The sequence below is a fragment of the Triplophysa rosa genome, linkage group LG17 (assembly GCF_024868665.1).
Source record: "Triplophysa rosa linkage group LG17, Trosa_1v2, whole genome shotgun sequence".
In the NCBI taxonomy this organism is placed as follows: Eukaryota; Metazoa; Chordata; class Actinopteri; order Cypriniformes; family Nemacheilidae; genus Triplophysa; species Triplophysa rosa.
Window position 1 is genome coordinate 9,656,960 of NC_079906.1, and position 15,658 is coordinate 9,672,617.

The following is a 15,658-nucleotide window of genomic DNA, read 5'->3' on the forward strand; positions in this document are numbered from 1 at the left end:
CGCGCCGCAGATCGAGGAGAGATGGGTGATTTAGGCTATTTTTAGCGGATTCAGGTGACGTCGAGCTCATACGCGCATCACTAGCTCATGGTTTAAGACGTGCTTTTTGGGGGGGCATTAAATAAAGTACAATGACAAGCACTTGTGTGATTCATTTAAATACTCTCCTCCCATAAAGCTTGCGTCGAAACTCCTATAAATGCATATGCAGTAAGGTTTGTCACAAAAACATCTGTGTCCACGTCCTTTCAGCGCTAATTTTCACTGCGTGTCTTTAGTAAACACCGACAGTAAATAAAGGCGTTTGCGCTGCCGCAAGATATTCTGGCCCTTTATATTTTTTTGGCGGGGTCCATATTTGGGCCGTTATTGTTGAGCCTGACTGCCCCAGTGCTCATTCACTATTATGGTATGCAAAAGAGAGGCAAAGTATTTTCTAGAAAAGCATTTTTTTTGTGTGTATAGAATCTACAAAATCAAAATGTGTAAAAAATCATAAGAGAGTAAATTATGACAATTGAATGTGGGGGTTAAATATTTCCAAAATATATAACGGTAATATATCCAAATACCTATATTATTGATTTTATTATTATTTTCTATGCAAGTCAGAAGAAAAACCAAATTACAAACCTAATATAAATATCATAAACTTTTTAATTTAGGTCTTAATCCAATATATTTTATTACTTCTTTATTTAGTGACACACAAACATATGTAAGGCTATGTAAATAATATGTATTAAATGTATTATTATGTATTGATAATATGTCTTATTTAATGCATTGTCCTTAAAATTCAGCCTCTCTCAAACAATGTAAAACACATTTTCCCATTTGTCCACTGGGTGGAGTGTTGTATTAGTCTGTGGTGGCGAAGGCTTATTTCTGCTAAACCACTTTCATCGTGATCATTAGACCTGCTGTTGCTTTCTTTAGGTTTAGACTTCATCCCAGTGTAGCAATTTGAAATCAAAGTCAGTCATCAGCTTGAGTTACTGCTGTTTGATCATCTGTTCACACTATTGTAGTGACAGTAGTGCTCTGGTTCAGACTGATATACTGTGTGCTGCTTTATATGCATAATAAAGCCTGTTTGTGCCTCAAAACATTTATGTTGCCTCACAAATGAATACATTTCAAAGCAAAACAAATAAATAAATAATCACACAAAACTAGATTTCAGTCACTCAAAAGCCCTGACATGCTCTGCTTTTTGCCTCTTAAATGTCTTTAGAGGGTTGCTGGTAAGATGAGCGTGTTGCACGCAACACTAACATGGTAGGTTAGATTCCAGGGGAGTGTTTGTATTGATACAATCTTAAATGCACAAAGACACAAAAAATAAATGTGTAAAAAATGTGCCGGTCTCTCCTGGTTCCCGATATGGTACAGTATGCCAACTGGATGGATGTTGGACCTTTATCTCAATTCTCAGATGACATGAGATTATTTTATGTAATCAAGCACTGACCAAAGTAAAAAAAACAGATATATAAACAGAGATAAATGTTTTTTAATAATAATTTTCTCCTTTATTTGATTTGTTTGGTTTGTTTTGCTGCACTACTGTATGTTTGTGGTATACAGAAAAAGGGATTTCTTGTCTCCTTTATATTATTTACTGTAAAATGTATTGTTTATTATCTTAGTAGATATGTTAGTAGAGCGATTAAACCCCATTGTCAAGAGCAGAAAATAAAGTTGGGTTTCTTGGATAGGTTTTATGGAACTCATTGACAAAATGGTAAATGCTCTCTCATTTGTAAGTCACGTTGGTGTAAAGTATCTGCTAAACAAAAAAAAAGTAAATGTTTCAAAACAGAAACACAGAAACAATGACTTGTCAACATTTTTCTTTGAAGCAAGGTTATTTTAGTTTACTAAAATGAAAACTTTGAAAACATTTCTGTTCATTGAAATCAAATAAAATATGATCCTAAAATTTTGGGGAAAAACTTAAACTAAACGAAAAATGTACATTTTGCCTCAGAAATAAACTGAAATGAGTTTAAAGCAGTAAAATTATAAAATTCGCTTAATAGGACTGGTGTTATAATCCCAGTATTTCAGCACAGTTTAACTGCCCAATAGGACATTTCCCAAGCCTTATGCATGACGGGGAAGCAGTCAAGAATATGAATAGAGGAAAGGAGGTCTGAGGTTTCACTGGTTCGTCGGGTAGGCATCCTCTGTGTTTGGGCGATAAATGATTATAGAAATACATAGCATACTTACCTTTCCTTGCCATTATCAGAGAGACATCTCATGAGTTGTGTGTCCCACTTTCATCACATCCATTATCCTGAGTGAAAGATGCCTTTTAGTGAGGTGCTGCTAATAATGCCCTTTGTATGGTTCCCATCAATGCGACACGTCCTGAGTTGTGCACCTCAGCTTCATTGGGTGTTTCGGCCCTTTATCACAAGACACCCTCAGTCAAGGGAGGTCCACCGCAGGTTGATCAGACCTGGGTGTGTGTCGCATTGCTACAAGGTCATCTGGCAGCCCATGCTGTGTCCATCCGACTAAACCACAGCCATTGGCTTCTTCTTTCTGCACCACTGGCCAGTTCTTGATTATCCTCCACTGGACCTGTCCTCTTAGAGTGACCTATTTGTCGGCTATGGCGACCTCTGCATTTAACCCGTCCGGTGAGTAGTGAACTCACGCACTGCAAGTCGTGAACACATATACACCAGAAGCAGTGGGCAGCTATCACTGCAGCTCAAAGGCACCTCAGTCGTTACCCGCCGGCCCTGAGAATCGAACTAGCAACCTTCTGGTCATGAGTCCGACTCTCTAACGACTGCCCCCACTGTTAATGCGTGCTCAGTGCCCCTGGTCCCGTATAGCATACCATTACAACACATTACCAAAATCAATGCAACCATACGCGCCAACCTGTTGGCTAAGATTGTTATAGCCCCACTGGCTCCGTTAATGCGTTAAATAATAATAAACAAAAACTGAACATTTAATAATCTTAACATAAAAATAAACAGATAAATAATAAAATGACAAAGGCATAAAACAAAAATTACATAAAAACTAAAAATCTAAAAGTAAAAGCTGATTTAAAATGATCATAAAACTAATTAAAACTAAAAACAAAACTATAATTAACTTTAAACAAGGTGATTTTTTTTGCATTTGTCAGATTTTTTATCCAAAACGACAAAGTACATTAAATGTATACATTTTTTAGCGCTATGTGTGCTCCCCGAGATTCTAACCCGTGATCTTTGCACTGCTAATCCAGGTCTCTACCAACTGAGCTTCAGGAACATTTCTATCAAAAAAGAAGGGAATGAGAAGTCCCTTCTTTTTCGATCCCTATAGATTTTTTTTCATAAAACCATTCCTTATGGAAACAGCTGTATCTATAGGTCTATATAAATGTTAGGTTAATCCTTCTGTGGGCAGAAAGTTAAGAGCAACAATGCGTTTTACTTTCCATGTGATAGAATGAACTGTTGTGAAGCTGTTGTGTGACAGTTAAACCGTTGTAAACACTGCAGCCCTAGATCAACTGTCTAATCCATCAGCTTTACCTCACATCACATATCTCGCTGTGACCTCTCCCGCTGTTTCTAAGAATGGATTCTGACCTCATACTGACCTCTAACCAGACTCAACCTTGACAAAACTATCATTGTTGATGAGCAAAACTGATTCCAGATCAGACGGGAGCAATTTTGGCTAAAAGCGGCAGTGCACAATATTAAGCGGCTTGTGTGGATTGTATATAGCCAAAAAAAGTAGCTCTTATCTGCAAGGGTTTACAGTTCATTTCATTTATGACTTTTGCCAAAACAGAAATGGAAAGCCACTGGTGAAGCGCCACGCAGTGTTACCCCAGGTGCCACATTGATCATTATAATGCGGCTCGCAAAGTTTGAACAATTTCAACTTCGACCCTGTTGGTCTTGATATCAACGGCACATGGAAGGCATAAATTGCCATACTTATACATCTTAAAGAGTTTATGATTGGTAAAATCATCCTCAGTGATGCTGTGCGTAATATTTTTAATGTAGTGGTTAAAATGGCACACTTGTATTGAGATTTGTTTGAAGGCCTGATGTAAGTAATGTGAAAGGTTCTTAAAGCTCTTTGTAAATTGAAATACTTTCTTATATCCCAGATTAACGTACAAAGAGAACTACTGTATAAACCGTTTGTAGTCAGATTTTCCTAGAAAGCATAAACACTATGGTTCTGTAGTGCTGTCAAATAATGTTGCTTATTTGAACATCCTGACCAGCCAAACATGGTCATCCTGACCTTTCAGGAAATCTCAATTTCTATTTGGTCACATTAGTTCTGCACAATTGACTTAATTTTTGTTACTCATTCGATGTCTAGTGGACCCAAAGCATTGACCTGTTTTTAAATCAATACAGGTGTAAAAGTTAAAGCGGCCCTAACACATGTCCGGCATCTTTTAGCGCTGGGACGGCTCCATATATCAGTTTCAAATGATCTCGTTATAGCCACCATTTATATAACATTCATCACCCAAATGCAGTGAACAAACAAACACCTGAACTTCGTGAACGTATGCTCGCTCTCTCTCTCTCTCTCTCTCTCTCTCTCTCCTGCACACAAGTGACAGTGACGTCTGCACATGCACCTTCTGCTCTCCTTGCTGCCGCGTGGGCGTGCCATGTGCTTTTCCAGGAGAATTGTCCAATAAGGGACTAAGAAAAATTGTTACGAAACAGTTTTATATGTTCGAAAAAAACTTTCCGCAACCTGTACAATCGCTGGGGGAGTATATCGAGCACAGAAATACTACGTAATACGCCCAACTCTATTTGACAAGTTGACCATATTAAGCATGAGAAGACAGCACGTTTAACATTGTAAAAAGTCAGAATGCATGACACACCGTTGCACCAAACCTTTAATGTAAAAATACTTTACAGATGTCGGCTCCAGTTTACTGTGTGCCGACATGTTGTGCAGCAGCATCAAGTCCTGGCTTATGGTCCTTTCCCTCAACTTCTTGCCTCTCTCTCCACAGTCCTATCAAAATAAAGCCATAAGGCCAAAAAATAACTACAAAATTTTAAGAAAAATATGAAATAAACATTTATATATAATTTAAATTATTGGTAAATATTTCCTAAATATGTATACATGTATGTGTATGTGTTTATAAATACAAAACTAATATGGGCAGTACACAGACATATATTATGTATAAACAAACTTTTATTCTGGATGCGATTAATCGAGATGAATCGTTTGACAGCCCTATAAAAATACTTTACATATGTTTACTTGATCATTATTAGAGGCACCAGACATTATATATGAGACATATTTGTCATTTACATATTTTAATATGTATTTTATACATTATTGATGGATTTCTGCAAAAATCATTGAAGTAGACAATTTATGACAAGGAATATATTTTAGTCAACACTGTTCATAGCCTGAGCTGACACTGACCAAATGCAGCATATGACGCACATTCACACACATATATATACACAGCACTGGTATTTTTTGGATAATCTGGAATAGGTGGGATTTAAAGAGGGATGATCTGGGGTAAAGCAGAGATTTGGGTGGAACAGATATCAGATACTGACAAAAAAAGGCAAGTGAGGACTGGGGTTATGATGACATCATCATTATGCTTATATGCAGCTCTGCATCCTGTTTGGTTTTTCTAGCCATTCTCACCAATGCTTCCCAAAGATCCGGATTAAACCAATAAACATATTGTCTCATAAAGATTTTGTTTTTTTGTGCATGCTGTGATGCACCCTATATAAACTGACATAAATAAATTATATATATATATATATATATATATACAACCCGATTCCAAAAAAGTTGGGACACTGTACAAATTGTGAATAAAAACAGAATGCAATGATGTGGAAGTTTCAAATTTCAATATTTTATTCAGAATACAACATAGATGACATATCAAATGTTTAAACTGAGAGAATGTATCAATTTAAGGGAAAAATAAGTTGATTTTAAATTTCATGGCATCAACACATCTCAAAAAAGTTGGGACAAGGCCATGTTTACCACTGTGTGGCATCCCCTCTTCTTTTTATAACAGTCTGTAAACGTCTGGGGACTGAGGAGACAAGTTGCTCAAGTTTAGGAATAGGAATGTTGTCCCATTCTTGTCTAATACAGGCTTCTAGTTGCTCGACTGTCTTAGGTCTTCTTTGTCGCATCTTCCTCTTTATGATGCGCCAAATGTTTTCTATGGGTGAAAGATCTGGACTGCAGGCTGGCCATTTCAGTACCCGGATCCTTCTTCTACGCAGCCATGATGTTGTAATTGATGCAGTATGTGGTCTGGCATTGTCATGTTGGAAAATGCAAGGTCTTCCCTGAAAGAGACGACGTCTGGATGGGAGCATATGTTGTTCTAGAACTTGGATATACCTTTCAGCATTGATGGTGCCTTTCCAGATGTGTAAGCTGCCCATGCCACACGCACTCATGCAACCCCATACCATCAGAGATGCAGGCTTCTGAACTGAGCGCTGATAACAACTTGGGTTGTCCTTGTCCTCTTTAGTCCGGCTGACATGGCGTCCCAGTTTTCCAAAAAGAACTTCAAATTTTGATTCGTCTGACCACAGAACAGTTTTCCACTTTGCCACAGTCCATTTTAAATGAGCCTTGGCCCAGAGAAAACGCCTGCGCTTCTGGATCATGTTTAGATATGGCTTCTTTTTTGACCTATAGAGTTTTAGCCGGCAACGGTGGCACGGTGGATTGTGTTCACCGACAATGTTTTCTGGAAGTATTCCTGAGCCCATGTTGTGATTTCCATTACAGTAGCATTCCTGTATGTGATGCAGTGCCGTCTAAGGGCCTGAAGATCACGGGCATCCAGTATGGTTTTCCGGCCTTGACCCTTACGCACAGAGATTGTTCCAGATTCTCTGAATCTTTGGATGATATTATGCACTGTAGATGATGATAACTTCAAACTCTTTGCAATTTTTCTCTGAGAAACTCCTTTCTGATATTGCTCCACTATTTTTCGCCGCAGCATTGGGGGAATTGGTGATCCTCTGCCCATCTTGACTTCTGAGAGACACTGCCACTCTGAGAGGCTCTTTTTATACCCAATCATGTTGCCAATTGACCTAATAAGTTGCAAATTGGTCCTCCAGCTGTTCCTTATATGTACATTTAACTTTTCCGGCCTCTTATTGCTACCTGTCCCAACTTTTTTGGAATGTGTAGCTCTCATGAAATCCAAAATGAGCCAATATTTGGCATGACATTTCAAAATGTCTCACTTTCAACATTTGATATGTTATCTATATTCTATTGTGAATAAAATATAAGTTTATGAGATTCGTAAATTATTGCATTCCTTTTTTATTCACAATTTGTACAGTGTCCCAAATTTTTTGGAATCGGGTTTGTATATATACACTCTAATATTGAGGAAGTACTGATGCATGTGTCTCTGTTTAATGCCTGTTGCATCCGTCACATCCATATGACCTTGTTTGATGGATTAGCCGCATTGCATGATGAGGTTCAGCATGTATGTATGCATTGATTTATGTCACTTTACATTTCCATGCTCGCAGTCCTGATGTATAAATATCCAATTTAGGATCAACAGTTTCTCGCCATAAAGATTTATTTTAGGATTTGTTTTGTTTCAGGTGTGTGTACTGAGAAGGTGGAAGATCTACGTGTGTTCCTGTTGGTTTGTGGACTCAGGCGAGTTAAGGATCCTCTATATCTACTTGAAGCTTTTTCAGGTATGTCACTGGTATTCTGTAAAATAAAGAAATGCAGTTCAGCTTGAATCACCTATTCATCATGAAAAATAACACCATGACAGGTTTCTCATGAGATGTTTCCTGTGGGAGGATTCTTCATGTTTTGAACAGTTAGAACACTGTGACTGTATTACAAAAAAATACCGTCTTAAGTATATACTGTATCTGACAAATTCTGTTTTAAAAATGATCCTGACTAAAATCCTTATGATTTCTAGAGTCAAGATGTCTCTGTCCAAACAGCATATGATGTCTGACCTATAGGTACATTAAGTGGTGCATGTGTGGTGTGTCTAATCATATTTGTTATTCTTACAGAATGGCACATACAAAACCCTCTGGTGATCCTTATCATCATCGGTCCAAAGGTGAGTGAGAAATGAAAATGCTAGAAAGATTGAGTTGCCAAATCTGGCCTATCATTAATTGGCAGATTCTCTTTCATTGATTTCATTGATTTTTTCTATTTAGTTAGCTAACCTCAGTCCATATCCAGTCTATCTTACATCTGGATTACCACACTACATATGCAAAGACAAGAAGAAACATTATCAACTAGAAAACAAACATGCATATATTTAAGACAAAAATAAACATAATTTTTTACATTTATATACAATTTACATTATCAGTAAATATAAATAAATACATGTAAATATATCTTAAGTGTGTATGCATGTATGTGTATCAAGGTTATTTTTGTTTAGTTTCTGTTTATTGAAATCAAATCAAATATTGGGCCAAAAATAATTGGGAAAAAATAAACTAGCAAATAAATTGAAATGTTGCCTCAGAAATAAACTGAAATAAGTTTAAAGCACTAACATTATAATAATAAACAAAACTGAAACCAATTAATCTTATATAGCAACATAAAAAATAAACAAAATAAATGATAAAATTACAAAAGCAAATAACAACGTTGCTAAATATTTAACTAAAATTAAACTAAAAAATCTAAAAATTAATGCTAATTTAAAATATTAATAAAACTGAAACAAAACTCAAATCAAAACTATAATAACCGATGTGTATGTGTTCATAAATACAAAATTAATATGCATGTCACGGTCTTGTCTGTTCCCCTCCGTTTCCCGTGCTTCCCCATGGACTTCACTTCCCAGCATCCTCCACACTCCCTCACTGGTCCCTCTTCAGTAATCACCGCACCTGTCAGCAATCCCCTCATCATCTATGGACTATAAGAACTCACTCTGTTTGCCCTATTGTTGTCTGGTCTTGTCTTAGCTATTGTGTGTATATGTAACTCCAGTTTATAGCACTTGTTTGTGCTATTAAAGTATCGTATTTGGGAAACTCTCTGTATCTTTGGTCTGTGGGCAGTGGGCACCATTACTGTGACAATGCACAGTACACAGACATATATTATGTATACACAATCTTTTATTCTGGATGCGATTAATCGTTTGACAGCCCTAGTGGCGATTAAAAAAAGCACATAAATTCAGATGAATGATTTTGGGTAGGAAAAATCTTACATTAAATGATTAAATTCTTTGCAACACCTCAAAATTTCACCTGTCTCTGAAAAGTTTTAAAGCTGGACTCTCTGGATAATCTATCCCTCAAAATAAAGTAGTTTGAGCGCCCTAAACTAATCACTCCATTTAACAGAGTCCCAAAACACTTCCTTTGTAAAGCAGAGTGTCAGTGTTGGCACACTTAAGGCAACATGCTTCTGCAGACTCCAAGGGAGCGCTAATTGGATGTAGCAATGATAACAACATTAGCCTCCTTTAAGCTTTAGCAAAGGTATTTAGAGGCTCAACAGAGCTAGAGCAAAGGAATCATGGGAGGATTGGGGCTGGGAGGAGTTGTGACGGAGGTTTGGGATAAGCTCAGCTGCTGCGTGCGGGCCTGCGGTGATTTACAGTGCTAGGGGACGGCGTTAGCTATAGGAGCTAATGGCTAGCCCGTGGCAGACCATCTGCCAGTCCAGATTATGTGCCAAGCCTGGGTGCTGCCATTCTGCCAACCCTGCAGTGAGGTCACCCTCCCTCTTTCACTAGACTAGTCACAGACATGCTCAAATATATTTTAGAGAAAAGAGATTTCAGAAGATGGGAAAATAAAGAACCATTCCAAAAAGATAAAAAAGTTTCCGTGTCTGGGGAATGAGTCAGAAGAGTAGCAGAGCATATTTAAGACCTCGAGCCGATATTGTTTCCTCATCTCTAAACGCTTTTCAGTTTAAATTGTTTTAATACACTTGGGGCATCATAGGCGAGTTAAATTTTTTCTTCTGACTGAAAGTCTGTGGCAGCTTTTTTAACCACAAAGTTGTGAAAGTTGTTGTTGGAACACAGTTGGGTCTGAATGGTCATCTGAACTGTTTCTTTTATAACATCTGTACCATCAACTTTAGAAGTTACCATAACTTCCCCTAAACTTTAATTCTGCTCATTAAAGGGATAGTTCACTCAAAAATGAAAATTCTGTCATCATTTACTGCACCCTCAAATTGTTTCAAACCTGTATACATTTCTTTGTTTTGCTTAACACAAAGGAAAATATTTGGAAGAATGTCAGTAGCCAAACGGTTATCATCCCCCATTGACCCCCGTAGTATTTATTTTCCCTACTATGCAGTGTTAATTTCGTTAACGAAAACTATGACGAAAAGTATTCGTTAACGACATGTTTTCACTGACGAAAACGAGACGATAACTAAATAAAAATGAATGCATTATAACGAAAACTGTAATAAAAATATACTGACATTTTCGTCAACTAATAAAAACGAGACGAAAATATTCTTGTCCCACCTGGCGGACATCAGATTGCGCGCATGTGCTGCTCATCTCATATAAACGGTAGAGAGAAGTCTCTGGGAGAAGGGGAAGCACACACATGTATTCTGTGTCTCCACGCGGGTTACAAAGCGTCTTATTTTCTTCACGATCGCCGGTAAAACGCCGCAAACTTGAAGCGCGACTGCAGGCGAGTCACCCCGAAACACATTACGAAGGCAAGCTCAAAGGTTTTATATGCCAATGTTAACTTAACACGAGCTGCTGCATAACGTGAAATGCAACAGAGTCAGCCAAAAGAAACCAGCGCTGTCCTCTACTGATTATAGAAGTGATGAAGTGAGTCAAACTGTACATTCCAACCAAATATGTAACATGTTTGCATGACTAAAGAAATGTAATACAATTTATATAATATGTCTTTTTGAAAGCTATTCTCATTCATTGCTGTCTCAAGCAAAGACAGTGCGCTCTTTCTTCAAATAGGCATGCCATGAGCCAATAGCCTTTGAGTGTGAGCCCTGTCAGAGCGTTTCATTGGTTGAATGAACTGAATGAATACGCCCTACTTAACGAGTCAATTGAGTCAAATGGAATTGAACGAACTGGAACATGTCGTTCATGGTCGTTCATGGCGTTCCAACAATGCATATCTAGTTACTGGAATTTTCTGAAAAATAAAGGTAATGACCTGGTTTAATTTCATTCTAAGGTGAAGTAAATTATGTCAAAACAGTTGAATCTTTGTATGGAACATTTAATTACACCAAGTAAATGATTTAAACCATTTAGATTTTAGTAGACTAAATATAATGTATATTTATTCGACTAAAATGTTTTTCATATTTCGTCGACTAAAACTAGACTAAAACTAAAATGATGGGGTTGACTAAAATGTGACTAAAACTAAATTGCATTTTCGTCAAAAGACTATGACTAAAACTAAATCAAAATTTGCTGTCAAAATTAACACTGCTACTATGGCAGTAAATGGGATCTGTTTGGTTACTGACATTCTTCCAAATATCTTAATTTGTGTTTAACAGAACAAAGACATTTATACAGGTTTGAAACAAGCTGAAGGTGAGTAAACGAAGAGAGAATTTTCATCTCCCTTTCAGTCGGTCTCTCGACGTTGTGTTGATAGACAGACTGGGGTTTGATCTTGAGAACCTATCATCTCCGAGAGGAATTTAAAAACGCCAATGAACTTGGCAAATGGCACGCACACGCCAGTCTCCGCCCCGTGCATACGGGTATAAAAGGAGATGGTGGCGCCCATTCATTCATCTTCTTTTTGTTCTTCGGAACCTAGTGTGACACTTGGATGTCAAGCACTTTATTCTCTCTGAGAATCTCTTCCTGCTGGATTTAGGACGCATGCAGCGGAGTTTCCTCTTTTCACAAGCGGACGTCCGCAGGGCGTTTCGGCAGCGAGCTGCAGATATTTCTAAAAGAGCAAATTTCCTCTCACAGTCTGCACTGTCTTCGGGCATATCTCGCTGCTGTGTTCTTGGGTATGACAGACTCATCCCCGAGTCTGACGGGCACGACACCTGTATTGCATGTTGGGGTTCCAGCATGCAGAGGCAGGGCTCGTCGATTAAGGTGTTGCGGTCACGGTTGGCTACGTTCTCCGGAATGTTGCCACAACCCCGTCTGCTTCCCAAGCGTTGACTGCCGCTTCGGCGAGGTCGACTGCTTCTGCGAGCAGCGGGGATGATTGGGGATACCCATGGATGTCACTCCGCCAGTTTCGGCTCGCTTACCATCCGTGCCCCGGCACTCACACCTGGCTCATCCCCGATGGGCGGAGGTGTGCCGTCCCATAGCAGGCAGACTCGACAACGGGATGAGGACGAACTTTCTGTCATATCGTCTGACAGCTACCTCCTGGCATCGGATGCGGAGACCCCTTGGAGCTCCTGCCCCTGGGCGGTCGAGCCCAAGACAAGGCAACGCAGAGATGACGGCCGTGCTTGCCAATGTTGCAGTGGCCTCGCCCTTCCCGGAATGCTCGCGGACCTGGAGGTGCATGAGGAGCTCACAAAGATGAGGAATATGCCGTTCGTGGCGCATTCCCGTCTGACGGGCTCAGGAGCTGTTACTTCCCTGGACGGTGGGGCAGCTAAGGGATATGTCGACGTCCCGCAGGTGGAATGTGCAGTCACGGTGCACCGCAGACGCTGCCTCTTGGAGGGGTCGACCACGGCTCCCTTCCAAGGCATGTAAGCTCTTTGACACTCGTGTCGAAAACTTACGATGCTGTGGGTTAAGCTGCCTCCGCCCTCCACGCTATGGCGGTCCATCAGGGTCATAATGCTATGGCGACCCATTGGGACATAAGTCAAAGCGTTAAGATCTGGTTGATAGGAAGACCGACCCGGCTGTGCTCCGCCACCGACCTCGCGCCCCGTGCGAAGAAGGTCATGGCGGGTGCTCTGGGTCGGACGACGTCCACGTTAGTGGTCCAAGGGAGACATCTGTGGCTCAACCTTGCGTAGTGATGCTCAGAAGGCTCGCTTTCTAGATGTGCCCATCTCGTAAACTGGGCTGTGTGGTGACACCGTGGAGGTTCTCCGTGGTGAAGAAGCAGACTGCTCCGCCGCGACCCGGCTGCCTATCGGTCGTCGAGGTCCCAAGCGCAGCCTGCCCCCCAGCAGCCCCGCCCCCCGTGGTGGCCCCTCTGGTACTGGGGCCCTCCCAGCGACGGCCGCCAGAGATGCAGAGCCGCAGAAGAGGGCTTCTACCCCGTTGGGAACCCGCCTAGGAGACAGAGCGGCCCTGACGGGATTAGCCAGGGAGATTGAGAGTAACAGCAGGCCCGACCCCCCCGGCCAGGTCATCGCCGGCGGGTCGAAGCGGGCGACTCTCTCTCAAAAGAGCTTCTCTCTCTCCGGGCTTCCCCACAGCACTCTCGATACGACGGTGCGCCGGGTGACACAACTTCTCGCTGCCTTCAGCAGTCTCCACTCAACGTTGCGTTGGCCGGCGGTAACGTCAGGCAGGTAAATCAGCAGAGCACTCAAACTTCCCAAGGTTCCCCCTAGGAGAGGTGACCGCTCTGTTAGCTACCAAACCTTCCCCCCTCGGAAGGTGAAGCAGACCGTCCTAGTCCGTCGGGGTGCCTGGGCACACTAGCCCACCACGTTGACTAGAGAAAACGATCCGGTTCGGCACCCCACCTGGGTTGTGTGCCCCCTACTCGGGCTGGAACATAATATCACATGTAGTTCTCCCCACCAGTGAGACCATGTTGGTGTCTCCACATGTAACCTCCCCTTGTGGTAGGATGTGGCCTCCGTAGCACACTCTTTCAGTAGAGAGAGCAGTGCTTCCCAGTGTTCCCTTATAGTACCGGGCGGCATCTCGCTAATAGAGAACAACGCCACTGTCCGTGACGGCCGTCAGTACGAGCCTCTCAGGGTTATGCTACTAGTTACCGATCCCACTGGAAGATGACGTCTCGCGGTAGTGCTCACTTGTGACTCGCTAGTCCAGTCAGTGTCGCTCCGCTTGAGTTCGTGATACAGCTCAGCGCCGTGGCGTGTCATATAGGACCCGCAGTCTGTCTCTCAACCTAACGTCGAGAGACCTACTGAAAGGGAATGTCTCGGTTACTCGGCACGGGGCGGAGACTGGCATGCGCGTGCCATTCGCCAAGTTCATTGGCGTTTTTAAATTCCTCTCGGAGATGATAGGTTCTCAAGATCAAACCCCAATCTATCTCTCAACACAACGTCTCGTTCCCTCTATCAGGGAACAAAGGTTACAGTCGTAACCGAGACGTTTTCTGAGATTAAACTTTTCCTTTAATCTCAGCACCTTTACAACAGATCAGGTCTGCTGATATAGTGGCTTCACTGGTTCTTCAGTTTCTCTTAAACATACCTTTAGTGTTTTGTTGCATCTTATTTTTGCAGCCTCGCTCCCATCTGTGACTTTACAACAGACATGCAGTGATTCCTCCTGCCACAAAGTGATGTTTCTGTGATGTTTCTTTGAGTTCGGCACATCAGATGGAGGCACATTTTCCTTTTCCTGTCTTTTTGTGTCTCCAGTGAAGTTCAAAGGTTTTCCCGTATGAGTGTGGTTGGCTTGGGGCAAACCGACAATACTACCATCACCTTGTGTGCTGTTGTAAGATATGGTGTGTTTTTGTTTGATAACAATATCTGGAGAGTGCTGTAAGAATCATTGTTTTGCTGGGGGAGGAGCTTATGTTGATGGCATCAAATTGATTCCTGATGTCTTTAGTTTTTTTCTTTCTTGCTCCGTTTTTGATTTGATTTGAAAAAAAATATTCAGAGCTGCATTCCACTGAAGTAAAGCATCTACCTGCCTTCCTTAGATGCTTTTAATTGATCTTATATATAAATACAATATTTTAATAACTTGTGAGTTTTGGTTTCAAAGGGGGGGATGTTAACTTGTTTGGGACATAAGTTTGCTAACAAATTGTTCATCTTTTTTTTTTTAAGTTGACCGTATTAAAATGTTATAAAAATATGGACATTCATATTTTTGCTTGTATTTTTCTCTATTTTACTATTTTTTTGACCTTACACGATGTAGGCTTTTCCTATTGAATTGCAATTAAACAGCAGTTCCCGTGGCAAGATCTGCTCATTGAGTTTTCTCTTATAGCCAGTAGCTTTAGTTTAACCAGCAATCCCATATTTCTTCTCTTGTATTGAATTCAAATGTGCATCAAATATCGCATTTCACTCAGGAAAAATGAATAGGCAGATAGCGGAATAAAAACAAACCGTGCTCATGCTCTCATATCATCTTTGACCTAAATTGCATGTGCTGCAGCCGCCGCGGCCAGCCAATACACGCAAAGCCCTCATCGTAATGAATCAGATTGAGCAACAACCCCGTCCTGACCCTAATCTCAGCAAAATCTATGGGATTTCAAATGCCGTTTTTTTCCCCCTAGGACAAACTGGACATGTAGGAAATTATGATCAGTATGAAACGTTGTCTTGTCCACGCGCCATGATTTGGTATTATTGACAATATTTCACAAAGTAGATGAGAGGCTAGAATAAAACAAGCAAGAGAAAAAATAGCAACTTGGGATTTGTGTTC

The 15,658-nt window shown here is 40.7% G+C and overlaps 1 protein-coding gene across 3 annotated transcripts in view; it reads left to right on the forward strand.

The window, feature by feature from the left end:
• glt1d1 (glycosyltransferase 1 domain containing 1) overlaps nt 1–15,658 on the forward strand; it is a 36,360-nt gene that overhangs the window by 10,236 nt on the left and 10,466 nt on the right. For all 3 annotated transcript variants that reach the window (XM_057357486.1, XM_057357488.1, XM_057357489.1), the window contains exons 7-8: nt 7,674–7,772; nt 8,112–8,161. In XM_057357486.1, the coding sequence (XP_057213469.1) occupies nt 7,674–7,772; nt 8,112–8,161 (149 nt within the window). The remainder of the gene's footprint in view (nt 1–7,673; nt 7,773–8,111; nt 8,162–15,658) is intronic.